The 15,688-nt window shown below is 43.9% G+C and overlaps 1 protein-coding gene and 1 non-coding gene across 2 annotated transcripts; both read left to right on the top strand.

Moving 5' to 3' along the window:
- Positions 1 to 7,097: 7,097 nt before the first annotated feature.
- On the top strand, positions 7,098 to 7,758 carry LOC123100300 (uncharacterized). The gene has a single exon (XM_044522243.1). It carries the CDS (start codon positions 7,199 to 7,201, stop codon positions 7,565 to 7,567), a length of 369 nt encoding a protein of 122 aa, XP_044378178.1. The 5' UTR covers positions 7,098 to 7,198; the 3' UTR covers positions 7,568 to 7,758.
- Positions 7,759 to 11,988: 4,230 nt separating this feature from the next.
- Positions 11,989 to 12,184, top strand: LOC123100964 (U2 spliceosomal RNA). The gene has a single exon (XR_006448570.1). It is a non-coding gene; the product is annotated as a U2 spliceosomal RNA (small nuclear RNA).
- Positions 12,185 to 15,688: the final 3,504 nt, after the last annotated feature.

The raw sequence follows: 15,688 nt of genomic DNA, 5'->3' as shown, positions 1-15,688 counted from the left end.
GGACGGCAAAGCAGCTGTTTACCATGGCCTACTTTGCCGGAGCCTTTTGCCGTCCACGGCTGACGGCAAAGGCCTTTGCCGTCCGCCGTTCGAGCCTTTGCCGTCCGCCGTGGCAGACGGCAAAATAGCTGTTTCCTGTAGTGAGTAGTTCATCATAGACCTACGGGTCCGTAGGCAGTAGCTAGATGGCTTCTTCTCTCTTTTTGATTCTCAATACAATGGTCTCTTGGAGATCTATTTGATGTAACTCTTTTTGCGGTGTGTTTGTTGGGATCCGATGAACTTTGAGTTTATGATCAGATCTATATCCATGAAAGTTATTTGAGTCTTCTTTGCTATCTTATATGCATGATTACTTATAGCCTCGTATTTCTTCTTCGAATCTTTGGTTTAGTTAGGCCAACTAGATCTATTTTTCTTGCCATGGGAAGAGGTGCTTTGTGATGGGTTTGATCTTGCGGTGTTCTTTCCCAGTGACAGAAGGGGCAGCAAGACACGCATGTATTGTTGCTATTAAGGATAACAAGATGGGGGCTACTAATCTTGGACGTGATGCCTATATAATGATCATTACCTGGATATCATCATAATTATTCGATCTTCTATCAATTGCCCAACAGTAATTTGTTTACCCACCGTATACTATTTTCTTGAGAGAAGCCACTACTGGAATCTACGGCCCCGGGGTCTATTTTCCCATCATATACTTTCAGATCTACATTGCTATTTGTCTTTTTCTTTATTTGCATCTTTTATTTTCAGATCTATATTATCAAAAAAACCAAAAATACCTCGCAGAATTTTATTTGCCGTTACTCTATTTGCATATATCAATCTATCACAAATATTTCCCATCATCTTGCCAATTTCTGGCGCCGTTACCCGAGAGGGATTGACAACCCCTTTTATGCGCCCGGTTGCAAGTATTTGTTGTTTGTGTGCAGGTACCGTTTACATAGTGTTGCTTGGTTCTCCTACTGGATTGATACCTTGGTTTCATAACTGAGGGAAATACCTACCGTGTACTGCATCATCCCTTCCTCTTTGAGTAAATACCGACGTAGTTCAAGCGACATCAACAACATAAATATTTTTTTTGCATTCGGGACTGGGCATCCTATTACGTGCCACACTCTCGTGCAATGACAAGTGAATAAACACTCATCTTGAGAATAACATATCTAGCATGGAAAATATTGGCCACCCCCTGACGCTTCATGAGCGGTACAGGCACACAAAAGAAATTCATTTTGAAAATTAGAGTTGGCACATACAAATTTACTTCGAACGGCATGGAAATACGACATATAGGTAGGTATGGTGGACTCATTGGCACGACTTGGTTTAAGGAGTTTGGATGCACAAGCAGTATTCCCGCTTAGTACAAGGAAAGGCTAGCAAATAGATTAAGAAGCAACCAACCAAAAAATAAAAACGATCATAAACGAGCATTACACATAACTAACACTGAATAATGCACCACAAGTAGGATATAACTTCATTGCATAACTATTGACTTTTGTGCTTGCATAGGGAATCACAAACCTTAACACCAATATTCTTACTAAAGCATAATTACTCACCAACATGGCTCACATATTACTATCTCCATATCGCAAAACTATTACAAGGAATCAAGTTTATAATATCCAATGATCTTCATGAAAGTTTTTATTATATCCCCCTTGAATATCTATCACTTTGGAACTAATTTCATATATTACCATTGCTACTAGCAAGGCTCTCAAACAAATTTAAGTGAAGCACAAGAGCATAAATATTTCTTCAAAATAATTTTCATCTCTCAAAATAATATAAGTGAAGCATGAGAGGATATTTCTTTAAATTTTACTAACTCTCAAAATAATCTAAGTGAAGCATGAGAGTGTTTCTTCAAAATTTAAACCACCACCGTGCTAAAAAAATATATGTGAAGCACTAGAGCAATTCATAGCTTAAAAAATTTAATTGAAGCACATAGAGCAATTCTAACAAATCATAGCATCATCATGGCTCTCTCAAATAGGTGTGTCCAGCAAGGATGATTGTGGCAAACTAAAAATCAAAACAAGCAAAGACTCATATAATACAATACGCTCCAAGAAAAACTCATGATATGTGTCGAATAAAAATATAGCTCCAAGTAAATTTACCGATGGTCGTTAGAAGAAAGAGGGGATGCCTTCAGGGGCACCCCCAATCTTAGTTGTTTGGTACTCCTTGAATATTACCTTGGGGTGCCATGGGCATCCCCAAGCTTAGGCTCTTTTCACTCCTTATTCCTTCATACATCGTGATCTCACTCAAAACTTGAAAACTTCAATCACACAAAACTTAACAAAAACCTTCGTGAGATCCATTAGTATAATAAAACAAATTACCACTCTAAGTATTGTTGCAAACCCATTCATATTTTATTATTGAATTATACCTACTGTATTCTAACTTTACCATAGCTTATACCCCCCGATACAATCCATATATTCATCAAATAAGCACACAATGCAACGAAAACAGAATCTGTCAAAAACAGAACAATCTGTAGCAATCGGAATATTGCCTATACTTCTGTAACTCCAAAAATTCTGAAAATTAGGACAACATGGGAAATTTTTATATCAATCATGTGTAAAAAGATCAGAGGAAAAGCACGTTTCAGTGAATGTTCAAAATTCCAGAACTGGAAGCAAAAGTTTCTGTTTTTCAATAGGATAAAATCAACTATCATCCAACATAATCCTAAAGGCTTTGCTTGGCACAAACACTAATTAAAACACTAAAACACCATCATAACAGTAGCATAACTGTGTCTTTATTAAAAAACAGAAAAGAAACTATTGGGTTGTCTCCCAACAAGCTCTTCCTTTATAGCCATTAAGATAGGCTTGAGATTCCAACGATGCTCACATGAAAGATAGCAATTGAAACACAAAGAGAGCATCATGTAGCATGTGAAAAACACATTTAAGTCTAACATACTTCCTATGCATAGGCATTTCATAAGCAAACAAATTACCAAGACAAATATCTAGCATATGCAAGGTAGAAGAATAAAACATCAACGATCTCAACAGAGGTAATTTAGTAACATGAAAATTTCTACAACAATATTTTCCTCTCTCATAATAATTACGTGTAGGATCATAATCAAATTCAACAATATAGCTATCATATAAAATTTTCTCTTCATGATCCACATGCATAAAAGTCTTATAATCTTCCAAGATAGTGGGATTAACATCAATGAAAGTCATGACCTCTCCAAACCCACTTTTGTCAAAATTTTCATAAGGTTGAACAATCTCCGAGTATGTGGGATTCTTATGTCCTAAAGTTGACACTCTTCCAAACCCACTTTCAATATTATTGCAAACATTATTATCAATGCCATATTCATCATGAGGATTAAATAAATTATCAAGATCATAAGAAGCATTATCACCCCAATCATGATCATTGCAATAAGTAGTGGATATAACAAAATCATCATCCACAAGCTTGTAGTTTTGCATATTATTAGCACAACTGACATTAATAGAATTTATAATAACATTATTACAATTATGCTTTTCATTGAAGGAGCTATCATGAATCACTTTATAAGTTTCTTCTTTGAACACTTCATCACAATTTTCCAATTCATGGTTTTCAAGCAAAACTTCATAGAGATAATCAAGTGCACTCAACTCACTAGCAATTGGTTCATCATAATTTGATCTTTTGCAAGTGGATGAGGATCCATATCAATAGATTTTTAGGAAGCGAAGATGCAAGCAAATAGAAGGCTCATTGCACACAAGCAAAGATAGCAAACGAACAAAAAGGCAAACGGAAAATATTTTTGTGTTCTTGTAAAATAGTTTTAGAAGTGGGGGAGATGAAAACGAGAGGCAAATGGCAAATAAAATAATTGCAAGGAGATGAAAGTTTTATGCGTAGGTACTTGATAGATGTTGATGATGTCTCCCCGACAATGGCGCCAAAAATTCTTCATGATTGCTTGTATCTGCGTTGGTATTTCCCCGAAGAGGAGAGGATGATGCAGCACAACGAAGGTAAGTATTTCCCTTAGTTATGAAACCAAGGTTATCAATCCAGTAGGAGAACCAAGCAACAGTATGTAAACAACACATGCACACAAAAAACAAATACTTGCAACCCAACGCGTAAGAGGGGTTGTCAATCCCTCCTCGGTATTGAGATAGATTAAATTGTATGAGATTTCATAAATATAGATCTAACTAAAACACAAAATAAAATAAAAAGTGCAGCAAGGTATTTTTTGTTTTAATATGATAGGAAATAGACCCGGGGGCGTAGTTTTCACTAGAGGCTTCTCTCGGGAAAATAGCATACGGTGAGTAAACAAATTACTGTTGGGCAATTAATAGAAAAGCGAATAATCATGACGATATCCAAGGCAATGATCATCTATATAGGCATCACGTCCAAGATTAGTAGACCGATCCTGCCTGCATCTACTATTATTACTCCACACATCGACCGCTATCCAGCATGCATCTAGTGTATTAAGTTCATAGAAAAACGGAGTAATGCAATAAGAATGATGACATGATGTAGACAAGATCTATTCATGTAGGAATAAACTCCATCTTTTTATCCTTAATAGCAACCATACATGCATGTCATGTCTCTTTCTGTCACTGAGATTGAGCACCGCGAGATCGAACCATCACAAAGCACCTCTTCCCATGGCAAGAAAAATCAATCTAGTTGGTCAAACCAAATCAAAATTTCGGAGAAGAAATACAAGGCTATAACAATCATGCATAAAAGAGTTCAGCAAAGACTCAAATAATATTCATGGATAGAACTGATCATAAACCCACAATTCATCGGATCCCAACAAACACATCACAAAAAGGAGTTACATCAAATAGATTTCCAAGAACATCGAGGAGAATATTGTATTGAAGATCAAAATGAGAGAAGAAGCCATCTAGCTACTAGCTACGGACCCGTATGTTTGTGGTAAACTACTCACACATTATCAGAGGGGCAACAAGGATGATGAAGAACCCCTCCATGATCGTTGCCCCCTTCGACAAAGTGCCAGAAAAGGCCTCTAGATTGGATCTCGGAGTTCTGGAACTTGCAGCGGCTGGAACTGTGTTTCGTCGACTCCGCTGGGGGTTTTAGAGTATTTATAGAGGTGGAGTCGGTGGAGAAGCTTCCCGTGGGCTCCACTACCCACCAGCGCGCGCCTGGGACCTCCGGTGCGCCCTGGTGCCTAGTGGGCCCCACGGGTCTCCTCTCATGTGCTCCTTTTGCTCCCTGGGTGTTTTCTGTCCAAAAAAAATCTTCAAAAAGTTTCATTGCATTTGGACTTCGTTTGGTATTGATATTCTGCAAAGTAAAAAACAAGCAGAAAACAACAACTGATAATGGGCACTATGTCAATAGGTTACTCCCAAAAAATGATATAAATTTGCTAGTAAATGAATATAAAACATACAGGATTGATAATATAACAGCATGGAACAATTAAAAATTATAGATACGTTGGAGACGTATCATCGCTGTACTCTGGTCCTCCCTTTCCCCCACGTTGCAATGTCACTCGAGGCCATCCACCATCTCTCTCGTTTTCCCTCTCCTCAAGTTTGCTTTGGGGCGCTGTTGGAGCTCGCGACACAGGGAGGTTGCAGGAGTTCACGAGCCTCGTCGAGGCAGTGACCGATGTTGTTGGGGTGCTCGCAAGAGAGTCAGGTAAGAAGGGGAACGGTCGGAGGTCGTTGTGCCCATCGAATTTGGCCGGACAACGGACGGGCAAAAGTGACGAAAACTATGGCGAGTTGTTGTCTTGGAGTGGTTTTCGCCCAATTAATCACGCGCGGAGGATGGGGCCAGTGCGTGGGATCATGTGGACATGAACCGCGAGGTGTGTGGCGACCGTTGGCCAAGAGGCCGCTCGGTGATGGCCATAGTGGGGCTCTTTTCGTGTGTGGGAGAAATAAAATATAGTGAAAAAGAGAGAGAAGGTGGCGGCCAGCTCGGCGGAGGCCATGGCGGGGCTCTTAAGAAGGATGTAAGCGAGCTCGGGGTCAAGGCAGCAAGACGGCGAGGAATTTGAGCGCGGACGGAGGCGGACGAACTTGGGGCAGCTGAGGGAGTCCGGGCTTACGGGCATCATTGAGAGAGCGTCCCTCCTTAGTTCATTCAGGTACTCGATAGATTGGGACTTGGCACACACCCTAGACATGGTCGCGGTTGTCAAGGAGGACTCGGACCACACCTTCGAATGAGGGTGGTCGGCGGCAGAAGCTCGGGGGCGCGCTCGAGGCGACGACGGCTATGCTGGGTGGAGGAGGACAACTTTTTTTGATGCCCTATTTTACATTATTTGCTGCAGTATAAAATTGTTGATGCCCTAAAACCGTCCCTCTCCTGCCCTACACCTTTATTTTAACGAGGCATCTGTCGTTACTTCGTAAAATCTAAGGATGCTATGCTGGCTCAGTCTTTCGAAGATGCTCATAGGCGTAGAGTATGCGTGCATGTGTTTATAGGATGAGTGTATGCTTCATTGTGTGAGCGACTTTAATTGTATCGTGTTAAAAAAAATAAAGCCGTGTTATCCGCCCCGCGTGCTCGGGCGCACGCGATGGCGATGCAACGCGCAACGGGGGCACGTCATGATCGTCACAACCCACAGCCACGCGCTCGGCATCGTCGTGCACTCGTGCCCGTGTGTCCGTGATGAACAGACCACCACTCCGTCCCAGTGCAAAACACCGCGTGTCTCTACAGCCTACACGTCTCGACAACTACTTTTTTTTTAGGATCATCTCGGCAACTACTTGACGAGTTATTTTGGTGAGCTCTCCAGCCGGCGGAGCCAAGTCAGAGACGAAATCGATGGAAAGGGGGAAAAAGAAGAAGGATACAAAAACATGGACGAGTGGCGGACAGAGGGAGCTGGTCCAGGACGCGGCCCCCCGCCTGTCCCTTTCCACCACCCCCTGTCCTGCGCTGCCCGGCCCGGTCCAACGGCTACCCCGAGACGGCCAGCTCCAGCCTCCAACGGCTCGACCCGCCCACGATCCCGTCTCCTAGTATAAACCACCTCGCCGCGCCCTCCCCAGCGAACCCACTCCCACGCCCAAACCCAACGCGTCCAAAGCAGCAGAGGAGTCCAAGAACCGGAGCACCGAGGAAAGGAAGCACCATCTCCTCCATGGCCGGCTGCTGCGTCTTCCTCCGGCGGCCGTCGACCTCCTCCGCCTACCGCCTCGGGTACCACTCCCTCGACGGCGACCACGAGGCCGGCCCGCCCCCGGCCCCGGCGTCGGTGACGGTGGTGGTCGGGAAGGAGCGGCGGGTGTTCGCGGTGGACCAGCTGGTGCTCGACACCTACCCGTTCCGGGTGCTCCTGGAGACGGCGGCCAGGAAGGAGGAGCGCAGGGGCAAGGCCCTCTTCGTGGACGTCGACGCCATCCTCTTCGAGCACATCCTCTGGCTCGCCGGCTGCCACGACCGCTCCGCCGTCTCCCTCCTCCAGCCCGACCTCAAGGACATCATCGACTTCTACTCCCAGGACGCCTGAAGACCATCATCTCATCACGTTCTTTGTTCTTCAGTCTACCCATTCTTTTATTTTTCTTCTTCTTCTTCTTCTTTGTGATGCTAGTGTGCATAGTGATCGATGAATCAGATCATCTGTCACAGGTTACGACAGTGAGATGAAAAACACTATAGTAAATTATAGAAAAAATAAATCTCTTCGTCGCTACTGAATCTCGATGCATTGCAGCTGTCTTCCTCGTTGCTGGCACGCACGTCCTTCTTCTGAACATTGTGATCTCCTGTGCCTTTTCCATCACCTCCAACACGTCTGCATGTCACAACGCGCTTACTTGTACTGCTCACTTTCACTCGGTCCGGCAAGAACATGTCAATTGTGAGCTTGCCCGGAAGCCGGGCCATGATATACAGTATATTACTGTCTGAAGTCTGAAAAAATGATGACTACAACACGTCGAACAGCTTGACCACTTCGTTGCCATGATCTTGGCGATGGAACCATCGTCGCGTACTGGCGTTGTCGACCACGGGACAGCGACATGCCGAGTTTTATAAACCCAACACAATTGGTGGTGGTGGGTGCCTAACGAGACAAAACAAAATGCAGCGCTACTTCCAGGCAAGAACATACGTTGGTGTCAGTGTCGGAGCCAGGAATTTGCTCCTTGGTATTCTTTTCTTTTTGAAAAAAAGCATGTTTTTGGTCTCTCAAGTTTTCAAAAGCATAGACTTGGTCCCTTAAGATTTTTCGATAGGCATTTGGTCCTTCAAGTCTCAAAACCAAATAAGTTTGATCCGAAACGAGATTTTTGAGCACGTTGACCGCGTTTGACCTGGTTGACCAGGTTTGACCAGTGAAAAATAAATTCAAAAAAATAGCGAACACTTTCAAAAATATCTGAAATTTTGTAACAACCAAGATGCTTGGGTGCACTCGGTGCGGGTAATTTTTGTGGTCAAATAATATCCGAGGAGCTCTCAAAACATATTTTATTTTTTTAGCCAAAATTTGTTTTTTTTGCCACGAGCTCCTCGAATGTCGAAACACCACATAAATTTTCACGCACCTAGCGCACCCAAGCATCTTGGTTGCCACCAATTTTCAGTTTTTTTTGCTATTTTTTGAATGTACAGTTCATCGGTCAAACCAGGTCAACGTGGGTCAAAATCTGGTTTTGGATAGAACTTATCTGGTTTTGAGACTTGAAGGACCAAATGGCTACCAAAAAATTTAAAGGGATCAAGTTTATACTTTTTGAGGAATTTCAGGGACAAAAACATACTTTCCTCTTTCTTTTTTGCAATGCAATGTAAATACATACTAGAGACAAGAAATGTATAGTAAGCTAGCAACGTCAATGAGTCAAACGACCATATATCGATGATAGTAGCAAAATATCAGTGTGGCAATATCTCTAACAATTAAGAGAGTTTACAAAACAACAAAAGAAATTCCAATATAACTCTATGGTCCCTTTTTGTAATAGATTGATGACATCCTCATATTTTACTTGCTTGAAGAATTCTCTCTCGGCAAAAAAAAATTTGCGGGTGGTCTCTCGGCAAATTTAACTGAGCAATTGTTCAAATAACCTTCACCCCTTTTGTTCCTCATTGATTATTCACATAAAAACTGATAGCTCACATAGATTTTTTTAAAAATTAAACATTTTATCCATTGCCACGGAAGTCTTACCAGTTCTATATTACAAGAACTTCACAAAAAAAAATCTATATTACAAGAAGACAAGATAGAAAATCAGCTTTCTTCTAGAATTTCATCAAACAAAGTAGCAATCAGTGGCAGTGGCTTGGGCAAACATCTTCGTACAGTGATTTTGTGGTAGAGGAGAATTTGCCCGTGCACGATAAAAGCAGCCAAGCGGCGAGCGTGAGCAGCCTAGAGTTGTGGAGGGCAGGGACTTGGAGGCTGGGACCGGCGCCGGACTTTCTTGCCGCCGCGCCACAGCTACCACTTGCCTGCACGTGCCGTCCGACGCAGCAGCTAGGTCGGGAGCAGGGGAGAATATGAGCTGTGCGTGCTTGTGCTGTGCTGGACCCATTGGCTGGACCTGGCTGAACGGTGGGCTTCAGTTCTACTTGTGGCTGTATATGTATATCTAATTTTTTTTTTTGTTCCTAAATCTTTGGTATTCCATGGAATGCCAAGGAATACCCCTGGCCCCGCCAGTGGTTGGTGTATGTATATGCACCGGACCCTAGCTTTTTTTTGTTATCATGCAATGATGCTTATCGTTTCATACACAAATCCAAGAGTTTATAACGAAACAGAGGACAGTTTGAAGTTGGGAAAAAAGTTTGCACTATTCTTTTTTTTTTGTGGGAAAAAAGGAGATTTCATTAGCTCAAGGAGGCTTCTCGGCCTCAGATAGGTTTACAATGCAGTCTAGCCCCGATCGCAACCAGACAGCCGTGCGCGGGGTACTACGTCCATATGCGGCGAACGCGTGACTGACATTATTATGTGATCTACTAATTAGAGAAAAGAAAATCTCCCTTGAATCAGCAGCCGCTATTGTACGAATCTCCTCTACTAGCTCTCGGACTTGTGAGCGATTCACTGACCGCGCCGACAGCATCGAGACCGCTTCAGAGCAGTCCAACTCCACCAAAATGGGCATGTTGGTAGAGTGCAAAGCCAGCTGCAATCCTTCTCTGCATGCTTCCAACTCCGCTTGGAGGCTATTATCACATGTGAATAGCTGCCTGCATGCTGTGAAGATGAGCTCTCCTCTATCATCTCTCAGGACCATACCACCACCCGCTGCTCCCGTTGACGTTGACTGGACAAAGCTCCCATCAGTATTAAGCTTTGTCCAGCCGGTTGGGGGCGGTAACCACTGGAGCGGTGGCTCCTCCTCTTCGCTAGCATGCTTAGGTTGGCCACTTTCATGCACAACCATTTTTCCTTTCACCATGTCTGCATGTGGGAATTGTTGAATGCATAACAAGGAATTGATATACCCATGAAGAAAACGCCTTGATGCCTCTGATGGTGGAGGAACCTTGTCATGGGTAATTTCATTGCGGACATACCATGCCCGCCACATGGTCATGAGGACCACCATGCGCGTTGTGTCTGACAGAGGGTTCAGAAGCGTGAAGAGCCACTTCGGCCCATCATTCTCTATGGTCTCCACCTTGGGGATCGGCCAGTCTTTCTCCATGGCTTGCCACAGGTCTCTGGCAAGTGGGCACCTGCACATTGCGTGAAAATCGTCCTCTCGTTCCACGCCACAAAGGGAACACATGTCAGTAAACTCGAGGTGGCAAGAGAACTTATTAGCCCAGGTGGCCAATGAGTTGGTTACAATTCTCCATGCGAACACGCGTACCTTTGGGGGAGCAGGGCACCCCCATATGGTCTTTCAGATGGCGCGACGACCATCCGATGCCCTGCTCGTAGAAGTTGCCAATGGACGCTCGCGCTCGTCCATGGCTAGGCGATAGGCGAAACGAACGGTGAAGATACCGTTCTTCTCAGGCGCCCATGCGAGGATGTCGTCGGTGATGCACGGCGATGTCCGGATGCTGCTAATCGAGTTGACGTCCGGAGGAAGGAAGTGGCGACGGAGGATGTCCATTCGCGAGTTGCCTGACTCGTCGAGGAGCTTCGCCACTCTCCTTAGTCGGTAGGTTCCTTGTTGAGTAATGGGTTGGCGCGACGGCTCAGTAGGCAGCCAACGGTCACGCCATATGCGAATGTTATGGCCCCCACCGACGCGCCACACGATGCCCTTCTTCAAGAGCTCAAGGCCGTGCTAGATGCCCTGCCAAGTAGGTGAGGCGTTCCCCGAGAAGACTGTGTCCTCGAGGAGGCCCTCCGGGTAGTAGCGCGCCTTGAGCACCTGCGCACATAAACTAGCAGGATTAATGAGTAAGCGCACATAAACTAGCACTATTCGACCTAGATGTTCAGCAGAGCTGCAAGAAACAGTACTTTTTACCCCGCAAAAAAAGTACTTTTTCCAGGTTGTCTGGATGAATTTCTAAAAAATAAAAAGATGTATGGATTTTATTCTTATTTTTAGAGCAATAAAGAAGTGTCAGTTTGGAAGAAAAAATAAAGAAATGTCTGTTCGGAAGAACAAGAGGCCTGTAGTTGCACTGGTTTTTCCCTTTTCGTGAGAAACCGTTTTTTTTCTTGAGACAATCTCACGAAGCCTTTAGTCGCATTTTTTTTAGACAAAAGCCTTTAGTCGCATGAGCTGCCAGCCATTGCTTACGGCAATCACCAGCCCATCTTTATTGGGCTTAATTAACTACGGCCCAAGCAAACCGACCAGAGGCTCACAAAACAACGAACGGAAACACAGAGCTGTTTTGCTGCGCAGCGCTCTTGTTTAGTCCCACCTCGCGGAGCCACAACGGAAGGAGGCAAAGACGCGCTATATAACCAGACCCAGGCCAGCCAGGAGAAGCATACCTTTCTCGGCCTTTTGGCTAAGATCAAGTGTAGTATCTGTTTTTATCAGTTTAATATCTGATATGTGGGCCATGTGTCCACAATGATATTAAATTTATTTTTTATGGGGAGGGTCCACTACAGTAGCTTGCTGCTGGGGCCTTTACGTGTCGCTCAGGCGTTGCACTGCTGCCTGGGCCCGGCGCACCCCACCAAAGCAAAGAAAGGGTTGTTTTGCAGGCTTGAAGAATGATGTCATCTTCAGAATTGAATTGCATTTTTTAAGTTTACTACTGCTCTTCGGGCGGATCACCTCTCTTCTATTGAAGTCAAATTCTCTGCTAGCTCTTCGAGCGGATCACCTCTCTTCTATTGAAGTCAAATTCCCTGCTTATCTCCGATGAAACAAAGCTTGTTTCTGCTATGAATAGCAAAGGTTTCATCAGATTCAGTACACTGGCTGGTCTCTTTAAAACTGATGAAAACTGAACTGGATTTTTGTCTTTAGACTAAAAATATTGAATCAGGTACGTAGTAGTTTCGTTTATGATTCGACTGGTCTTTGATGGATTGCTTCTGCTCTACTATTATTCTCTAACTCAACTGTTTGGGACTTCCCTGCCTGGTTGGATATGATTGGCCTCCAGTCACACATTTCGAAATCCAGTTGGTATACGAGACAACTTTGGTCGACAATAATATACTTACTCTGTTCGCGTATTATCTTTGGTCAGAGTCGACAAAGTTCAGAAACAAAAATATTAGCATGTATAATAACAAATCAATACCATTATATTCATTATTAAATGTACTTTCACATCATATAGATTTGTTATGATAAATGCTTATATTTTTTCTATAAACTTGGTCAAACTTTACGAAGTTTGACTTCAGTCAAACCTAATATGCAAAGTAAACAAAAACAGAGAGAGTACGTGAAAAATATTAAGACAACCTGTAATGTATGCATTAGCAGAAAAGGTACACACATGAGAGCTAACGGCGCGTTTGGTAGCCTGCATATTACCTACCCAAACCCGTGTGGTGCAGTTTTGGCGTCTTTGATATCATGCACGAACCTTAGGGCAACTCCAACTGTTGACTCAAACGGATACAAAATGTGTCAGTTTTTTATCCCTTTGTATGGCAGGGTGAACACCAAATGTCCGTCCGTGTCTGTCGGCCCGCCAGTTCATTTTTTCTTCTTGATTAAAAAAAATTATATTTAAGCCACCAAAAAGTGTGTTCCATTTATTAAACTAAAAAACATGACTACAAGTTAAATAAACTCTAGATCTAACTTGGGTAGCCGCCAGAGCACACACGCGCATTGGCGCTGGAGCCTACTACTCGTCCTCGATGTTAGCGAGGTCAATGAAGGTTGGAAGTGACCATGGCGACACTGGTGTTGGTGGTTGAAAGTGCAATCTTGCTCTTAAAGAATATTTTTGATATTGATGACAAATTTACATATAGGGGACTAACCGTGTTTGCTAAGTATATACACAGGTCGTTAGTCCTCTCGTCTTTCTAATGTGCATCATGATCACATCATATGAGATATTACTCAAGCAAATTATCAATGAGGAAAGGAGCAAACAAAGACGAAGCATCTTGCTCTTTTATATTTCTTGAGTAATAGGAATCCCGCACTATTAAGAGGGGATCCGAGGTACAGGTTCAAGGCTTGCTCATATTTTGTCTCACAAGAACTTTTTCACAAAGGACCAAAATCCCTAGCAAAACCCCTTAGCCAAAACCTACTACTCCTCTTTCTCTACACAAACTCCTTGCTGGATCATCCGGACGGGGCCCCGGATCATCCGGGCTAAACCCGGATTGTCCGGACCTTGTTCCGGATCATCCGGATAATGTGCGCCTTTCATCATAGAACACTGATGGTTGAAGCAGGATCATCCGGACGGTGCCCCGGATCATCCGGGCTGTGCCCGGATCGTCCGGATCCTGTCCCGGATCATTCGGGTAATCTTGCCCCTATATTTACAGAACCTTGGTGGATGTAGCCGGATCATCCGGGCTCCTCGCAGCTCTGCTACTTCCACTTGCATCCGGGCCTTCAGCCAGATCATTCGGACCCTGACCAGACCATCCGGATGGTCTTCTGGATCATCTGGGCAGGTCAATCTCTGTCTAAACGTCTCTAATTTGCTTGTGGTATAAATAGTCCCTTACCTCTTCGAGATAAGGTTGAACACTTCACTCAAACACGCCTCAAGAACACCAGTGCTCCCTCTCCCGCTCGCACACTAAATCCTAGATCCCGGTTTGATTCTTGAGAGTTTTGAAGAGTTGTCCCAATCAAAAGAAAGATCTTCTTCCTCTCCTTCTTGTGACCGAAGCAAATCGTGATTTGAGCAAGTCTTGACTTTTTCCCTTTGGATCTTGTTACTCTTGGAGTTTGGAGACTCCTAGGCGGTAGGAGTCTTTCAGAGAGGAATCGACCATTGTGATTACCCCCGAAAAGTTTGTAAGGGTTTGGAGACCACCCCAAGGTCTACCACTAGTGGTTGAGAAACGCCTCCGTGGTGTTGTCTCAAAGGGAGAATAGGGTGAGCCTTCGTGGCATTGGTGTGCCTTCATGGTAACATCCTCCTCTCTAATGGTGACGTAGCTTCCCTCCAAGGAAGTGAACATCGGCATACATCCTCGTCTCCTGGAGTTGCGGTTATTCCTAACCCTAACTCTCTACTTGTGGTTACTTGTCTCTTAGCACTTACTTGTATCATATTGTGCTTGCTTACTTACTTACTTGTGCTACTTGTTCATCCTGCTTACCTCTTAGTACTACACTTGCAACTGTTAGGCTCATTTTCATATTCCGCATTATTGCCTAAATTTGCTAAGTAATAATTAAAATTTATAATTGTACCTATTCACCCCCTCTAGTCCATCTCGATCCTTTCAATTGGTATCAGAGCCTCATGCTCTATTTTTGTGGCTTAACCGCCCTAGAGCGAGATGAACCACGATGGGACTCCCCTTGTTGCAGATCCGAAGGATAAAGGCGAGGCTTCTTCAGAAATCAAGTCCTTTACTTCTGAGGATCTGGAACGGGCCCTTCCTAAGAAAAAAGAGGAGCATGATGCTTCTCTTGAGGCCTTGGTCCAAATGAGAATAGCCACGTTGTCCACGGTGCTTGCACCACTTTCGGGTGGTGCGGCTTCGAGGCCAACTGTGCCTACTCCGTCACTTGGTCAACAACCTCCTAGCAATGATCACAATGTTCCTTGGCTTTATGCAAGACCCCAAGTTGAGAAACCGAAATATAACCCTCAAGGCAAACCTCCTTTACTTGATGCCACTTCCGATTTTGCCTTGTAGAGAGTTGCTATGCAGGATCATCTTCGATACGGAAACGATGAGATGCTGGAGATCTTGGAGTATGGTTACCATGTGGTTGATCCAAAGAATCCTACACCAAGAGAAATTTATGACAAGAATCTCAATGACACTGCAACCATGTGTATAAGGAGAGGTATGGTTGAAAAGCAAAGGAGACCTTTCATACACATCACAAGTGCCAAGGAACTATGGGAAAGTATTATAAGATCCAAGACCGGTACCTCCACCCTCCGGAGTGCTCAATATGAAATTGTCAAGGGGCAATTGCAAAACTTTTGTATGGAGAAAGGTGAAACTCCCAATCAACTCCTTGAGCGTCTCATGACTCTCACCGCTGACATTGAGTCGTGTGAG

This window comes from Triticum aestivum, chromosome 4D (genome assembly GCF_018294505.1).
Source record: "Triticum aestivum cultivar Chinese Spring chromosome 4D, IWGSC CS RefSeq v2.1, whole genome shotgun sequence".
Lineage (NCBI taxonomy): Eukaryota > Viridiplantae > Streptophyta > Magnoliopsida > Poales > Poaceae > Triticum > Triticum aestivum.
Note: the sequence above shows the minus strand (reverse complement) of the source record. Positions and strands in the feature narration are given on the sequence as shown.

Bases quoted from the DNA above. Each gene is read 5' to 3' on its own strand.
- LOC123100300 (XM_044522243.1), top strand. From the start codon at position 7,199: ATGGCCGGCTGCTGCGTCTTCCTCCGGCGGCCGTCGACCTCCTCCGCC.